The 14356-nt window shown below is 42.7% G+C and overlaps 1 protein-coding gene across 1 annotated transcript; it reads right to left on the reverse strand.

The window, feature by feature from the left end:
* Positions 1–364: 364 nt before the first annotated feature.
* Positions 365–13375, reverse strand: LOC115203115 (guanine nucleotide-binding protein G(o) subunit alpha). Its single transcript, XM_029767501.1, has 8 exons — positions 12907–13375; positions 12703–12745; positions 5781–5922; positions 5307–5467; positions 4612–4740; positions 4361–4490; positions 4112–4265; positions 365–3946 (listed from the first exon to the last, which is right to left on the reverse strand). Exons 1-8 carry the CDS (start codon positions 13022–13024, stop codon positions 3759–3761), a joined length of 1065 nt encoding a protein of 354 aa, XP_029623361.1. The 5' UTR covers positions 13025–13375; the 3' UTR covers positions 365–3758.
* Positions 13376–14356: the final 981 nt, after the last annotated feature.

Here is a 14356-nt window from a genome sequence, read left to right on the forward strand (position 1 = left end):
GAGACCGCATTCACAGTAAATGCTGCATACGTCGGCTCAATCGGAAATTATCCTTAAATGTCAATGACGCTATAACGCAGATCGGATTGAATCTAGGCCTTATGCTCTCATGAGGCATATAAGACCTGTTTTCAGTCTGAAATCTACCCCTGGACACTTCTGGTAGATCTGAGAGGATTAGACATGTAGGCAGTATGGAGGAAAGTCCACCGATCCAACCATAAGAGTCAATGGAGCTATTACCATATTGCACCCATCCGATCATTTCAGATCAATGAGAATATGAGAAGAGCTTGGGGGTTGATTTCAAACAAAACACTGGGAGAAAGACAGACGTGAAAAAGATACTCAATATGGCCGTGGGAATAGTTAGGAAAAGTGTGGCTTTAATGTAAACACAACATTCGATTGGCTCAGCACAAACATTCCACATGAGAGAGCAACCAATAAACTACGGAGGAGGAAGGGGTGCAGAACAAAAGCATTCACAGTAAAAAAAAAAAGAAATCTGGTATAATCATATATATACAGTACGGTGTTTAAGGTGAAAATGGAAAGGGGGATTGAGAGAAATGAGGAACGACACGTGATAGAGGGAGTATAGAGGGATAGGATGTATCTTCAGGTGCACAGGTGAATGAGTGGAGAGCAGTACTTTTCCTCTGTGAAAAGAGAGAACGTGACAGCCGGGGTTTGACTGTGGCCTGCTCAGGGTTAAGAGGTCAGGGGTTAGGGTTAACCCAAACTCCCCACTGAGAGACTGCTGCTGAATTCCAACTCTACCCCTGCCGCTTGGACATGTCTGTAGATCTAAAAGTGTGTGTGTGTGTGTGTGTGTGTGTGTGTGTGTGTGTGTGTGTGTGTGTGTGTGTGTGTGTGTGTGTGTGTGTGTGTGTGTGTGTGTGTGTGTGTGTGTGTGTGTGTGTGTGTGTGTGTGTGTGTGTGTGTGTGTGTGTGTGTGTGTGTGTGTGTGTGTGTGTGTGTGTGTGTGTGTGTGTGTGTCAAAAATACCACTTACTCTATCAGAAGAGAAGGTGACGCAATTACCATATTACCTAACTCATTCATGTCCTTGTACTATATTATCAAATGTGGCACTGAACAAATTCTATTTGGTGTAAATGCATTACATTTGGTGATAACATAGTTAGTACAAGTGTCTAGACATGCCACATTGACGTTTTAAGATTGTCATTATCTATCATACCTCCAAAATCGGGATTTTAAGACAATAAAAATCATTAAAATGACTTCAGCATATGTATTTTGAAATACAATGCAGAATGATATAGTTTAAAACCATAAAGTATTGTTCTGTGACCCGTTTAAGCCCAAATATACAAAAATGATTCAACTCGTTGTTTGTGAACTACAGACGTTTCTGTGTCGTACCATATTGAGTCTTTGGACACATGGGGTTATTGTATTTTACACATTACATGAATCATGTCATGTGAATACATGTTCAAATGATCAGATCTTAATAACTTTTGGTATATAGATTGTCCAGACCAATATAAATATGAAAACAATATTGAATGAAATCCACTCACTTTCTCACACACACACACCTCTAGAGTACATGCAGTATTTCCAAATCCAATGGAGACTGCAGAGAGAAACACTTTACAAATGGTGTGCATTGATGTCTGTGGTGTGTGTATACACACGCGTGTGCTTGTGAGAGAGGGAGAGAAAGAGGGCGAATGCTGTAGCAGGCTTCACTCGCCATTGACTTACATTGGATTTGCTTATGCTGTATAATATACTCTAGGAGTGTGTGTGGGTTTCTTTAGATATTGTTTTTATATATAATGGTCGAGACAATTATTAAAATTTGAACATGTTCTGAGAATCAGATAAAAAAATCTCATCAAATGACTCCATTAAATTTGCTTGTGAGATAGAGAGGGTGTGGATTACTTTAGATATTGTTTTTATATTTATATATTGGTCCAGACAATCTATATAGCAAAAATGATTACGATGTGAACATGTTTAAGATCTGAGAAAGAGGGACAATGCTGTAAAATCACTCACTCTCCAGTCTCTATTGACTTGCATTTGATGGGCTTATACTGCATGCACTCTAGGGGTGTGTGTGTGGATTTCTTTAGGTATTGTTTAAACGCTTTGGCCGATGTAAAAAAAATCTTCAGATTTGTCCATCAATAAACTCAAAGAACATGTGTACTAAGAATATTATACATTTCCGTTATGGACATGAAAAGGTTAAACCAATCAAATCCTTTCAAATCTACAGGAATGCCTAGAGGGGGTAGTATGGATGGATTTGGAATTCAGCATGCTTGCTCACAAGGGTCATCCTGAGCTAAGCACTGTGTGGCTTATCTAATCTACAAATTACCTCAACTTCCAAATAACTGAGCATTCACATATTCATGTTTTATTACATAAAGAGCACCTAGGAAGACCCTTTTGAACAAGCAGAGAGACTGGTCAGTGGTCTGTGGCTGTCCTCTCCTAAAACTACAAATCTGTAAGGACTAGTGAGTGAAAACAACACGGTGGAAACCTATCCAGTCCTTTCATCTCAGTGATAAGTGATAAGTGAGAGGAGACCAGGAGACAACCATATGATACATCACTGACCAGTGGACTTGAGTGTGCAAGTCTAAAATGATAACCTATTCCCCATACTATTTACTACTTTTGAAGAAGTAGTACACTACATGGGAGGTGACATTTGAGACAGTCCATCAGAGCAGCTCTAGACCCTCTGAGACTGAGACAGGAAGTGGTGTTCCACCGGTCTGACAGGACAGGAAATAAATATGTGGCACGGGATTCTAGGAGGTAGGAGGAAGCATGGAGGGCATGAGGTTGAAATAAAATCCATAGATAATTTGATGATAATAAAGCGTTCGTGTCCCTTCAATTGCATTATATTGTAAAGATAGTGTGAAAGTGATCAATGATCTCTAATTCTATTCCCCTATCTGTCATGCTCAGAAGGTTGGCACTGATATCACACTTTCCCGACACAGATATATCATTGGCTGACAGGCATTTCATCACACTGCAGGAGGCCAATGGCAGAGCCTGCCACACAAACAGAACCGCCCCCCCCTTCTGGATGTTTGAAAGAGAGAGGAATAAAACAGAGCAGAAGGAGCTCATGTAGAGCAGCCCTGTGTGAGTCCAACAGAGAGGGGGGTTCTATCCAACGCTGGACAGAACCCCCACTACGCGCCCCAGCCACCAGTACCTCCCCTATTACATCATCACCTAGAGCACAACATCACCTCTGCAAACGGAGCACCAAGGGGTACGTTCACTGTGGCTCAATGTTCTGGATGTTGCAGATAGAGATGTAATGTATAGAACAGACACAAATCTCTATCACAAGGAAAAGAGGACCTTCTCCGCTCTATGCATAACATTTCTATCTAATTTGTTGCGAAACATGGCACGAAAACAGAATATACCCCTTGGACCGCCCCTTTTCCGATATACATCTTACAGTTGTTCATACAATCAACAAAACATGAAAGACATTCAATAGGAAACACATGTTGATAACAAATAAACAAAAGAGGGGTGGTGGAATTCTGAAATTAAAAAAAGGAATAGAGGAACAGAACATGGCAAAGAATCCGTCGTGGTGTCTGGCGGCAGCTCTTTGGGTCCCTTTGGACGTGTAGATTTACATAATTATGCTTTTTAATATCATCAAAATTATTATTATTATTAACCACCTCACACCCTCCAATGCAACCTCTGTGCAGGGCTAGGCCTCAGTATAAGCCACACCCCCTCAGGTTGTTGGCGATGATGATGTCAGTGACTGCGTCAAACACTACCTGGATGTTTCCTGTGTCAGTGGCACAGGTCAGGTGACAGTAGATCTCCTTGTTGGGCGAACGGCTCTTACTCTCAAATTGCACCTGAATGTATGCGGTAGCATCATCATAAGTGTTAGCACCTATGGGGGAATTGGGAGGAAAGGTGGGTGAGGGCGAGAGAGAGGAGAAAGAAGAGTGGGAGAGGAAGAGATACAGCGCCAGAGAGTGAGAGAGACTTACGACCATCTGTTCTGCATTTGTGTCTGTCTGAGTTTGTGTATATGCGGACTGGAGGGAAGTCTTACCTGTATATTCAGGGAAACAGATACTCAGTGGTGACTTCTTAATCTTCTCCTCGAACAGATCCTTCTTGTTGAGGAAGAGGATGATGGAGGTGTCGATGAAGAACTTGTTGTTACAGATAGAGTCAAAGAGCATGAGGGACTCGTGCATGCGATTCTGCAGAAGAAGAAAAATCAAGACAGATGAGATGCATGTTTGAGAATATGTGTGGTGTGTTTGTGAGTAGTATGAAGTGTGTGTGAAGTACTTACAGTTGTTTCGTCCTCATGCAGAACCTGATCATAGCCACTTAACGCCACACAGAAGATAATGGCCGTCACATCCTCAAAGCAGTGGATCCACTTCTTTCTCTCTGACCTCTGACCTCCAACATCAAACAGCCTGAAAGAAACATAAGAGTTATAAACGTGCCATAACATACACCACCAATATGCTTCAAACAAATATACTGGACTGGTTGTGTACTCTATGTGTAAATCTATGTGTGTGTGGTGGGTCTAACCTAAAGTGCAGGTTTTTGAAGGTGAAATGGGTCTCCACGATCCCAGTGGTCTTGACTCGGGTTCTCAGGATGTCCTGCTCGGTGGGCTGGTAGTCAGCAGCACCAATACGGTCTAAACTGTCCAGGTAGCTAATGAGAGAAAGAAGGAAGGAGAGGGGAGGGGAGGGGAGGGGGGGTAGAGCTTCAGTAATACACTCTTAGAAAAAAAGGTGCCATCTAGAACCTAAAAGGGTTCTTCGGCTGTCCTCATTGGAAAACCCTTTGAAGAACCCTTTCTGGTTGCAGGTAAAACCCTTTTGGTTCCAAGTAGAACTCTTTCCACAGAGGGCTCTACATGGAACCCAAAAGGGCTCTATCTGGAACCAAAAAGGGTTGTATCTAGAACCAAAAAGGGTTCTTCCTATGGGGACAGCCGAAGAGCCCTTTTTGAACCCTTTTTTCTAAGAGTGTAGAGCTACAAAAATACAGTGCGAAGACTAACCTTTGCACTGTAAAGACTAACCAACGCAGTCACTTCAAAGACTAACCTTTGCACTGTGTTACTGTTCACGAACAGGCAGCTAATGGACTCAAATTCCAATATGTTATGTAACTGGAACTTTCTCACAAATCTTCCATTGTCGTCAATGCATGAATTATGCTTAATTTAAAGTTTCATGCATTCCGATATGCTTGGTCCCTTAGTGTGTACTCACTAGGCAGCGGAGTCATTGAGCTGGTACTCCCTGGCCCTATTGAAACACTCCTGGGTCCCGGCATCGGCCCACAGACGCTTCATAGCTGTCAGCAGCTCTGCTGAGTAGGGTTCTGTGTCCTCCATACGAGTGACCACATCACACACCAGCTTAGCATCCGCCTGGACACACACATACATAAGATATTATGTACAAAAGATATGACCATGCATCACCACACACACACACGCACGCACGCACACACACACACACACGCACGCACGCGCACACACACACAAACAAAAACACATGCATAGATTTATTAAGACACATATGAGCTGAAGACTGTATAGCTGAATTCCTGGATATGTACCACCATACCCCACTGGAAACATTGAGGTCTGCTTTGCAGTGCACTTTGAAGTAAGGTTTTGAAAGGGCCATTGGTTGTACACTATGGATTAATCCTACCCTGTGCAGGGAGCATGTACCCACCTTTCTGTCCTTGTCTGCGTACTCGATGCCCAGAGAGTCCATAGCTCGGAGGACGGCAGCCAAACTCTGGATGGTGTTGCTGTAGACCACAGGCTTATACTGCTTCACATCATCCCCAGAAAAGCCATCCTCATGGATAATCCTGCACACACACACACACACACACACACACACATCAGAACACATACAAAATAACACACACACACACACGTACTGTACGTAGGCTAAGTGTGCGTGCATGAGCGCACACACAAACATTCACACTTCAGTGAACCCACATTTCAGCAGACGCTTTAGTGTATGTGCATCTGTACGCGCGTTCATGTGACCAAGAACAGGGTTGTCTCTGAGCGTCAAGCAGTGCCTGCTCCTTTGCACACACCCAAATACACTCAGCACATCAATGGGTGCCACCCACCTTCTCTTTTCTTCTCTCTTTCACACACAAACACTCACTCACACCTCAGCAGCATCAGTAGCAGCCAATATAGCCACTTTAGGTTACACATTTGTAATGACAAAGGTGGTCTGTACATTTAAACCACTCAACAACATTGACGTGAAACGTTTCGATATTGAGGATCAGATTATAAATCCATTACACCAGCCTAGTCTGGAATACACTTCAGAAATTGGGGCGGCAGGTAGCCTAGTGGTTAGAGTGTTGGACTACTAACCAAAGGTTGCAAGATCCCCGAGCTGACAAGGTAAAAAGCTGTCATTCTGCCCCTGAACAAGGCAGTTAACCCACTGTTCCTAGGTCATCATTCTAAATAAGAATTTGTTCTTAACTGACTTGCCGAGTTAAATAAATAAAATGAAGTACACCATTGACTTCAAAAGGTGCATAATCCATAGGTATGAAGATCTTATTCTTACAAAGTAAGGTGGTTCACACATTATGCAACACATTTTTAAAACTACTTCTCAGACAGAGTTCAGTCTGTCAAATCAGAGGGCCTGTTGTCCGGACCTCTGGCAGTCTCTATGGGGGTACAATTCTCGGGACGACTCTTTTCTCTGTATATATTAACAATGTCGCTCTTGCTGCGGGTGATTCCCTGATCCACCTCTATGCAGACGACACCATTCTGTATACATCTGTCCCTTCTTTGGACACTGTGTTAGCTAACCTCCAAACGAGCTTCAATGCCATACAACTCTCCTTCCGTGGACTCCAATTGCTCTTAAACTCTAGTAAAACCAAATGCATGCTTTTCAACCATTCGCTGCCCGCACCTGCCTGCCCGACTAGCATCACTACTCTGGACGGTTCTGACTTAGAATATGTGAACAACTGCAAATACCTAGGTGTCTGGTTAGACTGTAAACACTCCTTCCAGACTTATATTAAACATCTCCAATCCAAAATTAAATCTAGAATCGGCTTCCTATTTCGCAACAAAGCCTCCTTCACTCACGCCGCCAAACATACCCTCGTAAAACTGACTATCCTACCGATCCTCGACTTCGGCGATGTAATTTACAAAATAGCTTCCAATACTCTACTCAGCAAACTGGATGCAGTCTATCACAGTGCCATCCGTTTTGTTACCAAATCACCTTATACCACCCATCACTGCGACCTGTATGCTCTAGTCGGCTGGCCCTCGCTACATATTCGTTGCCAGACCCACTGGCTCCAGGTCATCTATAAGTCTATGCTAGGTAAAGCTCCGCCTTATCTCAGCTCACTGGTCACGATAACAACACCCACCCATAGCACGCGCTCCAGCAGTTATATCTCACTAGTCATCCCCAAAGCCAACACCTCCTTTGGCTGCCTTTCCTTACAGTTCTCTGCTGCCAATGACTGGAACGATTTGCAAAAATAGCTGAAGCTGGAGACTTATATTTCCCTCACTAACTTTAAACATCAGCTATCTGAGCAGCTAACCGATTGCTGCAGCTGTACATAGCCCGTCTGTAAATAGCCCACCCAATCTACCTACCTCATCCCCATATTGTTTTTATTTACTTTTCTGCTCTTTTGCACACCAGTTTTTCTACTTGCACATCATCATCTGCTCATCTATCACTCCAGTGTTAATTTGCTAAATTGTAATTACTCCGTTACTATGGCCTATTTATTCTTACCTCCTCACGCCATTTGCACACACTGTATATAGACTTTCTTTTTTTCTATTGTGTTATTGACTGTACGCTTGTTTATTCCATGTGTAACTCTGTGTTGTTGTTTGTGTTGCACTGCTTTGCTTTATCTTGGCCAGGTCGCAGTTGTAAATGAGAACTTGTTCTCAACTAGCCTACCTGGTTAAATAAAGGTGAAATAAAAAAAAATAAAAAAACATTTCAATTACCTTTTCTTAAGATTTCTTTTTTTTCACAGATGTTCAAGCTGCATAGCCTTCCTCATTATGTGCCTCTTAATGTTTGCGTACCACTTTGCCAGTCTGTACTAGTACACTATGATCAAGTTCTATTAAAACATACTTGCTTTTTAATAATTAAGGTGTTGGTTTTTAATAATACAGATTACTGTATACCATTATCAATTTACCTTGCTACATACAAACACACACACACACTTTTTTCTAATTTGGCACACAGAAACAAGAGTCCATGATTAACTTGGCCAAAGAAATGCCCCGATTGGCCTATAGATGACGCTGTTATAAGCAGTCTCACTTAAACCCTCATATCCACCGCCCGTTTGACCTAGACACTTGAAACTTTGCATGTAAGTGTCTTTCCGCAAGCTGAACAAATTTGCCCCATGGACCCATAAGGTCCTTCAGGATAGATTTTCCTCCATCTTGGAAATTTGTGAAATTTGTGTTTCCTTAGTTTGAGAAAACCTAAAGGATTGGTTAAGTAATGGCTGAGTTATTGATAAATCCACTTCACTATGGCCTATCAGTTTGAAACATTAACTTCTTATGGATGGTGGCAGTATTGAGTCGCTTGGATGACTGATGTGCCCAGAGTAAACTGCCTCCTACTCACTCCCAGAAACTAAGATATGCATATTAGTAGTAGATTTGGATAGAAAACACTCTGAAGTTTCTAAAACTGTTTGAATGATGTCTGTGAGTATAACAGAACTCATATGGCAGGCAAAAACCTGAGAAAAAATCCAACCAGGAAATGATTTGTAGTTCTTCTATCTAATCCCTGTTCAAACTACAGTGTCTGTGGGGTCATTTTGCACTTCCTAAGGCTTCCATTGGCTGTCAACAGCCATTAGAAACTTGTTTCATGTGTCTCCTGTTACTGGGCAGACAATAGGAGCTCAGTCTATCAGTGGACTGCCTGGGACCAGTGAGTTGTTTACTGCGCAGGCACGTTTGGCGCGCTGCTCATTCTTTTTCTTCTGTAATGAATACGCTATTGTCCGGTTGGAATATTATCAACGTTTTATGTTAAAAAGACCCTAAGGATTGATTGTAAACATCGTTTGACATGTTTCTACGAACGGTAATGGAACTATTTTACTTTTTGTCTCTCATTTTACACTCACGCGTTATGCCTTTGGATAGTGATCTGTACGCACGAACAAAACGGAGGTATTTGGACATAAATATGGAGTATTTCGAACAAAAATACAATTTCTTGTGGAAGTAGGAGTCCTGGTAGTGCATTCCGACCAAGATCAGCAAAGGTAAGGGAATATTTAGCTTGCTTTGATGGTTGAGCTCTGTACTCAGAATATTGACAAATGTGATTTCGCCGAAAAGCCATTTTAAAATCTGACACAGCGGTTGCATTAAGGAGTAGTATATCTATAATTCTTTCAATAACTGTTGTAAATTTTATCAATGTTTATGATGAGTATTTTTGTAATTGATTGATGTGCTCATTCACCGGAGGTTTGGTGGGAATACATTTTCTGAACATCACGCGCCAATGTAAAATGGGGTTTATGGATTGGTTTTTCTTGTTTAGGTGCTGTCCTAACATAATCTAATGTTTTGCTTTCGCCGTAAAGCCTTTTTGAATCGGACACTGTGGTTAGATTAAGGAGAATCTTTAAAATGGTGTATAATACTTGTATGTTTGAGAAATTTTAATTATGAGATTTTTGTTGTTTTGAATTTTCCGCCGTGCACTTTCACTGGCTGTCGTCATATCGATCCCGCTAACGGGATTCAAGCCATAAGAAGTTTTAACATGATGAACCATGTTAAGTTTGGCATTGATATCTTTTAAAAAAATTAACAATTCACTATGTAACGCTAATGCTTAAAATAATCACAAAAAAATCTTCTTCTCATGGACTAAAAGTCAGATTCACTCCAAATGTGGTCTTTGGACTCATCACAATAGTCCCTAACAGGTTTGAGAAAATAACATTGATGAATTCAAAGATGGCCACATGTAAAAGCATATTAGCACATAGGCTAAAATGCTAAAATATTCTAAAAATACTTCAAACATCTTCTACTTATGAACCATAGGACCAAATGACAACAAAATTGGAATGTAGGGACATAGTACTTGCTTTAACTTAGTTTGAGAAAATATCAAAAGATGGCTGAGTTATTGACAAATCAAGAATCTGTTTTTATTTGTGTATTTAAACCACTGTAAATCCACTCTGATCTTGTGTCCTTTCTGTCATCCTGAGAACCCCGTTCATTGCTGGTCGCAGCTATACTACATGGCCAAAAATATGTGGACATCCCTTAAAATTTGTGGATTCAGCTATTTCAGTCACACCCATTGCTGACAGGTGTATAAAATCTAACACACAGCCATGCAATCTCCATAGACAAAGATTGGCAATAGATTGGCCCGTAATGAAGAGCTCAGTGACTTTCTACGGGGCACCGTCATAGGATGACACCTTTCCAACAAGTCAGTTTCGTCAAATTTCCTCTGCCCTGGTCAACTGTAAGTGCTGTTATTGTGAAGTGGCAACGTCTAGGAGCAACAACGGCTCAGCAGCGAAGTGGTAGGCCACACAACCTCACAGAATGGGACCACCGAGTGCTGAAGCACGTAACGCGTAAAAATCGTCTGTCCTCGGCTGCAACACTCACTACTAAGTACCAAACTGCCTCTGGAAGCAACGTCAGCACAATAACTGTTTGATGGGAGCTTCATGAAATTGGTTTTCATGGCCGAGTAGCCGCACACAAGCCTAAGATCACCATGTGCAATGCCAAGCGTTGGCTGGAGTGGTGTAAAGCTCACCACCATTGGACTCTGGAGCAGTGGAAACGCGTTCTCTGGAGAGATGTGTCACTCTTCACCATTTGGCAGTCCGAAGGACGACTCTGGGTTTGGAGGATGCCAGGATAACGCTACCTGCCCCAATGCAGAGTGCCAACTGTAAAGTTTGGTGGAGGAGGAATAATGGTCTGGGGCTGTTTTTCATGGTTCGGGCTAGGCCCCTTAGTACCAGTGAAGGGAAATCTTAACCCTACAGCATACAATGACATTCTAGACAATTCTGTGGTTCCAACTTTGTGGCAACAGTTTGGTGAAGGTATTTTCCTGTTTCAGCGTGCACAAAGCTAGGTCCATACATGAATGGTTTGTTAAGATCAGTATGGAAGAACTTTGACTGGCCTGCACAGAGCCCTGACCTCAACCCCATCGAACACCTTTGGGATGAATTGGAATGCCGACTGCGAGCCAGGCCTAATCGCCCAACATCAGTGCCCAACCTCACTAATGCTCTTGTGGCTGAATGGAAGCAAGTCCCATCAGCAATGTTCCAACATCTAGCGGAAAGCCTCCCAGAAAAGTGGAGGCAGTTATAGCAGCAAAGGGGACCAACTCCATATAATGCCTATGATTTATTTTTGAATGAGATATGTATTATTATTATTATTAATACACTCCTTTGTAAAACATGATAGGGTGTCTCAAGGGGTTTATCATGTCAATAAAATTCTGGCAAATAAACGTATGGATGTAAGCACATCCAGACACACACCTTTATCAATATATATACATACAAAACTACACAAAGGCACACACATGTGTACACACACAAGGAGCCAATGCTATCTCAGCTCCAGGATCAGTTTTCCCTTTCCTGATCTCGGCATTATATAATATAGCCAATGTAACATATGTAGTTCACAACAGAAGCCTCTCCTGAGCGATGCTTTTGGGTAACTGTCTGTACCGCTAGGGAGAACCCCCAGGATAATTAAATATGGAGAGAGTGCTAGAATGGAAGGAAACAGAGTGGAGTAGAGGGAGTAGTGTGCGTGATGGAAAAAGCAGGGTGTGTGTGGGGCAGATGAGACTGAGCTGAGGTACAGTGAATGCACTGAACCCAACGTTTTTGAAATTGTAGATTTTTGAGAGGATGTCTGCATAGCAACAGTTATGTTTTATTATGTGCATGAAAATATTATATAATGTGCTTTTCTGGTTGGGCCCTGGATGCAGAGGTCTTCTTTAAAGAAGAAATCTAGTAACAGGGTTTAGAAAAAGAACTGTGATTTAGATGAGAGAGTGGTTTAGATGAGAAAGGGAAAGGTTTAGATGAGGTTTTAGATGCCATATTTTCTGAGTAAATCCGCTTTATAGGCAAAGTACTCTCAGCGATATCAGGCACTTAAAGCCAGTAAGATTAAAGCAGAGATATTTGCTAATGGAACTGTAGTGTAGTGACCTCACTAATACACACATACACACACATTGGCTGCACACAAACACACACACACACAACGATGTATTCGCCATCCCTCTTTATCGATAGATGCATGAAAAACCTCAGGGTAAATTTCAGCACCATGTCAGTGGACAGCACCCCTGCGGCCTGCTACTGACCGTGAGCACCGCCTCCAATTACCGTCTACAGGAGGTGCTCGAATCACCGGCAGAGGTACGGCCTCTCAGGAAACATGGCGGAGCTAGCGGCTCAGCCTCACTATCGGCAGGGGAGGCGCAATCTCAGGCCTCGTCAAAGACGCCTATTTCAGAAAAAAACAGCACTTACTTCATCTGTTTGACGATGGTGCTTTTGCCCGATTCTCCTCCCCCTAAAGGGAATAGAGAGCAGAGTGAGAGTCGGTCGTCTTTAGGGGGACATGACATCAGGACCACGGAGAGCGCCTGCCGCCCCGGCCCGGCTCTCTGCAATCTACATCAACATCAACCGAACTGTGTAGAACGGGCAGCCCCGTTATAAACGGTGTCTTACCAAGCAGTAGCAGTTTCACTTCCTTTGCGGCAGTGACTCCATCATCCTTCAGGTTTTTCTCGATGGCTTTGCTCCTGTCCAGAGCAGCGCGCTCCTCAGCGCTGAGTGTACATCCCATGTCTAGAGCCGAATGAACAATCCCTTCTCCTCTATTCCGCCCTGTCCCTCGCCGACTCAATATGTGTGTTTGTCTCTCTCTCTCGATCGTTCAGTCTGCTACAGCATGAGGCCCGGATTGAGGGCAAATAAAGCCGGGTCAGAACAGGGTTTTTTCTCCGTGCCTCTATGGATTGCGCTCCGTCCCTCTTGGAGCGGGGGTGGGGTCGTTGTGTTCGAGCCTCGGGCTGGGGGTCTCTATAGGGCGGCACTGATGACAGCGAGCGCGAGCGATCTCATCGTTCAATCTCTTCACAATAACCGACGGAGAGCGGAGGGGAAGGGAAGGCAGTGTGCGCGAGACTCACCTAGCGCAGACAATCTCGTTGACGTCAGAGCCAAGGCAGGCGCTAATCGTCCGATGCGACCACATTCAAACGGGGATTTTAAAGACACATTTTGCTTCGTGGAATAATTTCGCTGAATATACAATGTATAATAGGCCTTTTTATTACATAAAAGGCGTGGTCTCGCACGATACTGGAAGTGGGCTATTCTTGTCTTCCGTGTCCTTATAAATAGACTGTATAATCCACTAGGAGTGGGTAAACATTAGCCTATAACTTTAGCCTTTTTATATTTGACATTTTAGTCATTTAGCAGACACTCTTATCCAGAGCGATTTACAGGAGCAATTAGGGTTAAGGGCCTTGCTCATGTAATGTCAACAGCAACAATAGGCTACACAAGGTAGTACAACACAATATCATAACATTTCAATTGTATTAATCTAGCAATTGTTTTTATCCTGTGTGTGTGTGTGTTATGTTGCTTACATATATGTATTGATGAGTGTGTGTGCGTGTGTTTATGTCTGCAGTGCAGTATGTGTAAAAGTGAATGTGTGTGTGTCTGTCTCTCTGTGCATGTGTGTGTAACTCTATGTGTGTATGTGTGTGCACATTAAAAACTTCTAATCCACATGTGGAAAGAGTGGAGTGGTAAGGTGTGAGGGTTTTTACAATGGACTATACTGACACCAAAAGCCTGAATTACCAGTTAAACCTACAGCCTTACAAGTCAATTACGCAACAACCTTCGCCGGTTGAACCTATAGCCTTCATAAACTAAGCCCCAAGCTCTTACCCTAATGCAAGAGGACATACAGTGAGCGGCAAAAATATTGGGACAGTGACACATTTTGTTGTTTTGGCTCTGTACTCCAGCACTTTGGAATGATACAATGACTATGAGGTTAACATGCAGACTGTCACCTTTAATTTGAGGGTATTTTCATCATATCGGGTGAACCGTTTAGAAATTATAGCACTTTTTGTACATACTGTAATCCCCC

Source organism: Salmo trutta, chromosome 12 (genome assembly GCF_901001165.1).
Source record: "Salmo trutta chromosome 12, fSalTru1.1, whole genome shotgun sequence".
NCBI lineage: Eukaryota > Metazoa > Chordata > Actinopteri > Salmoniformes > Salmonidae > Salmo > Salmo trutta.

What these genes read in the sequence shown, in the direction of transcription:
- LOC115203115 (XM_029767501.1), bottom strand. Translation starts at nt 13,024, where the DNA reads ATGGGATGTACACTCAGCGCTGAGGAGCGCGCTGCTCTGGACAGGAGC. An exon ending in AGTGAAACTGCTACTGCTTG is followed by an intron (nt 12,746 to 12,906) that starts GTAAGACACCGT and finishes TATTCCCTTTAG; the next exon opens with GGGGAGGAGAATCGGGCAAA. An exon ending in TGCATGAGGACGAAACAACT is followed by an intron (nt 4,266 to 4,360) that starts GTAAGTACTTCA and finishes CTTCTTCTGCAG; the next exon opens with AATCGCATGCACGAGTCCCT.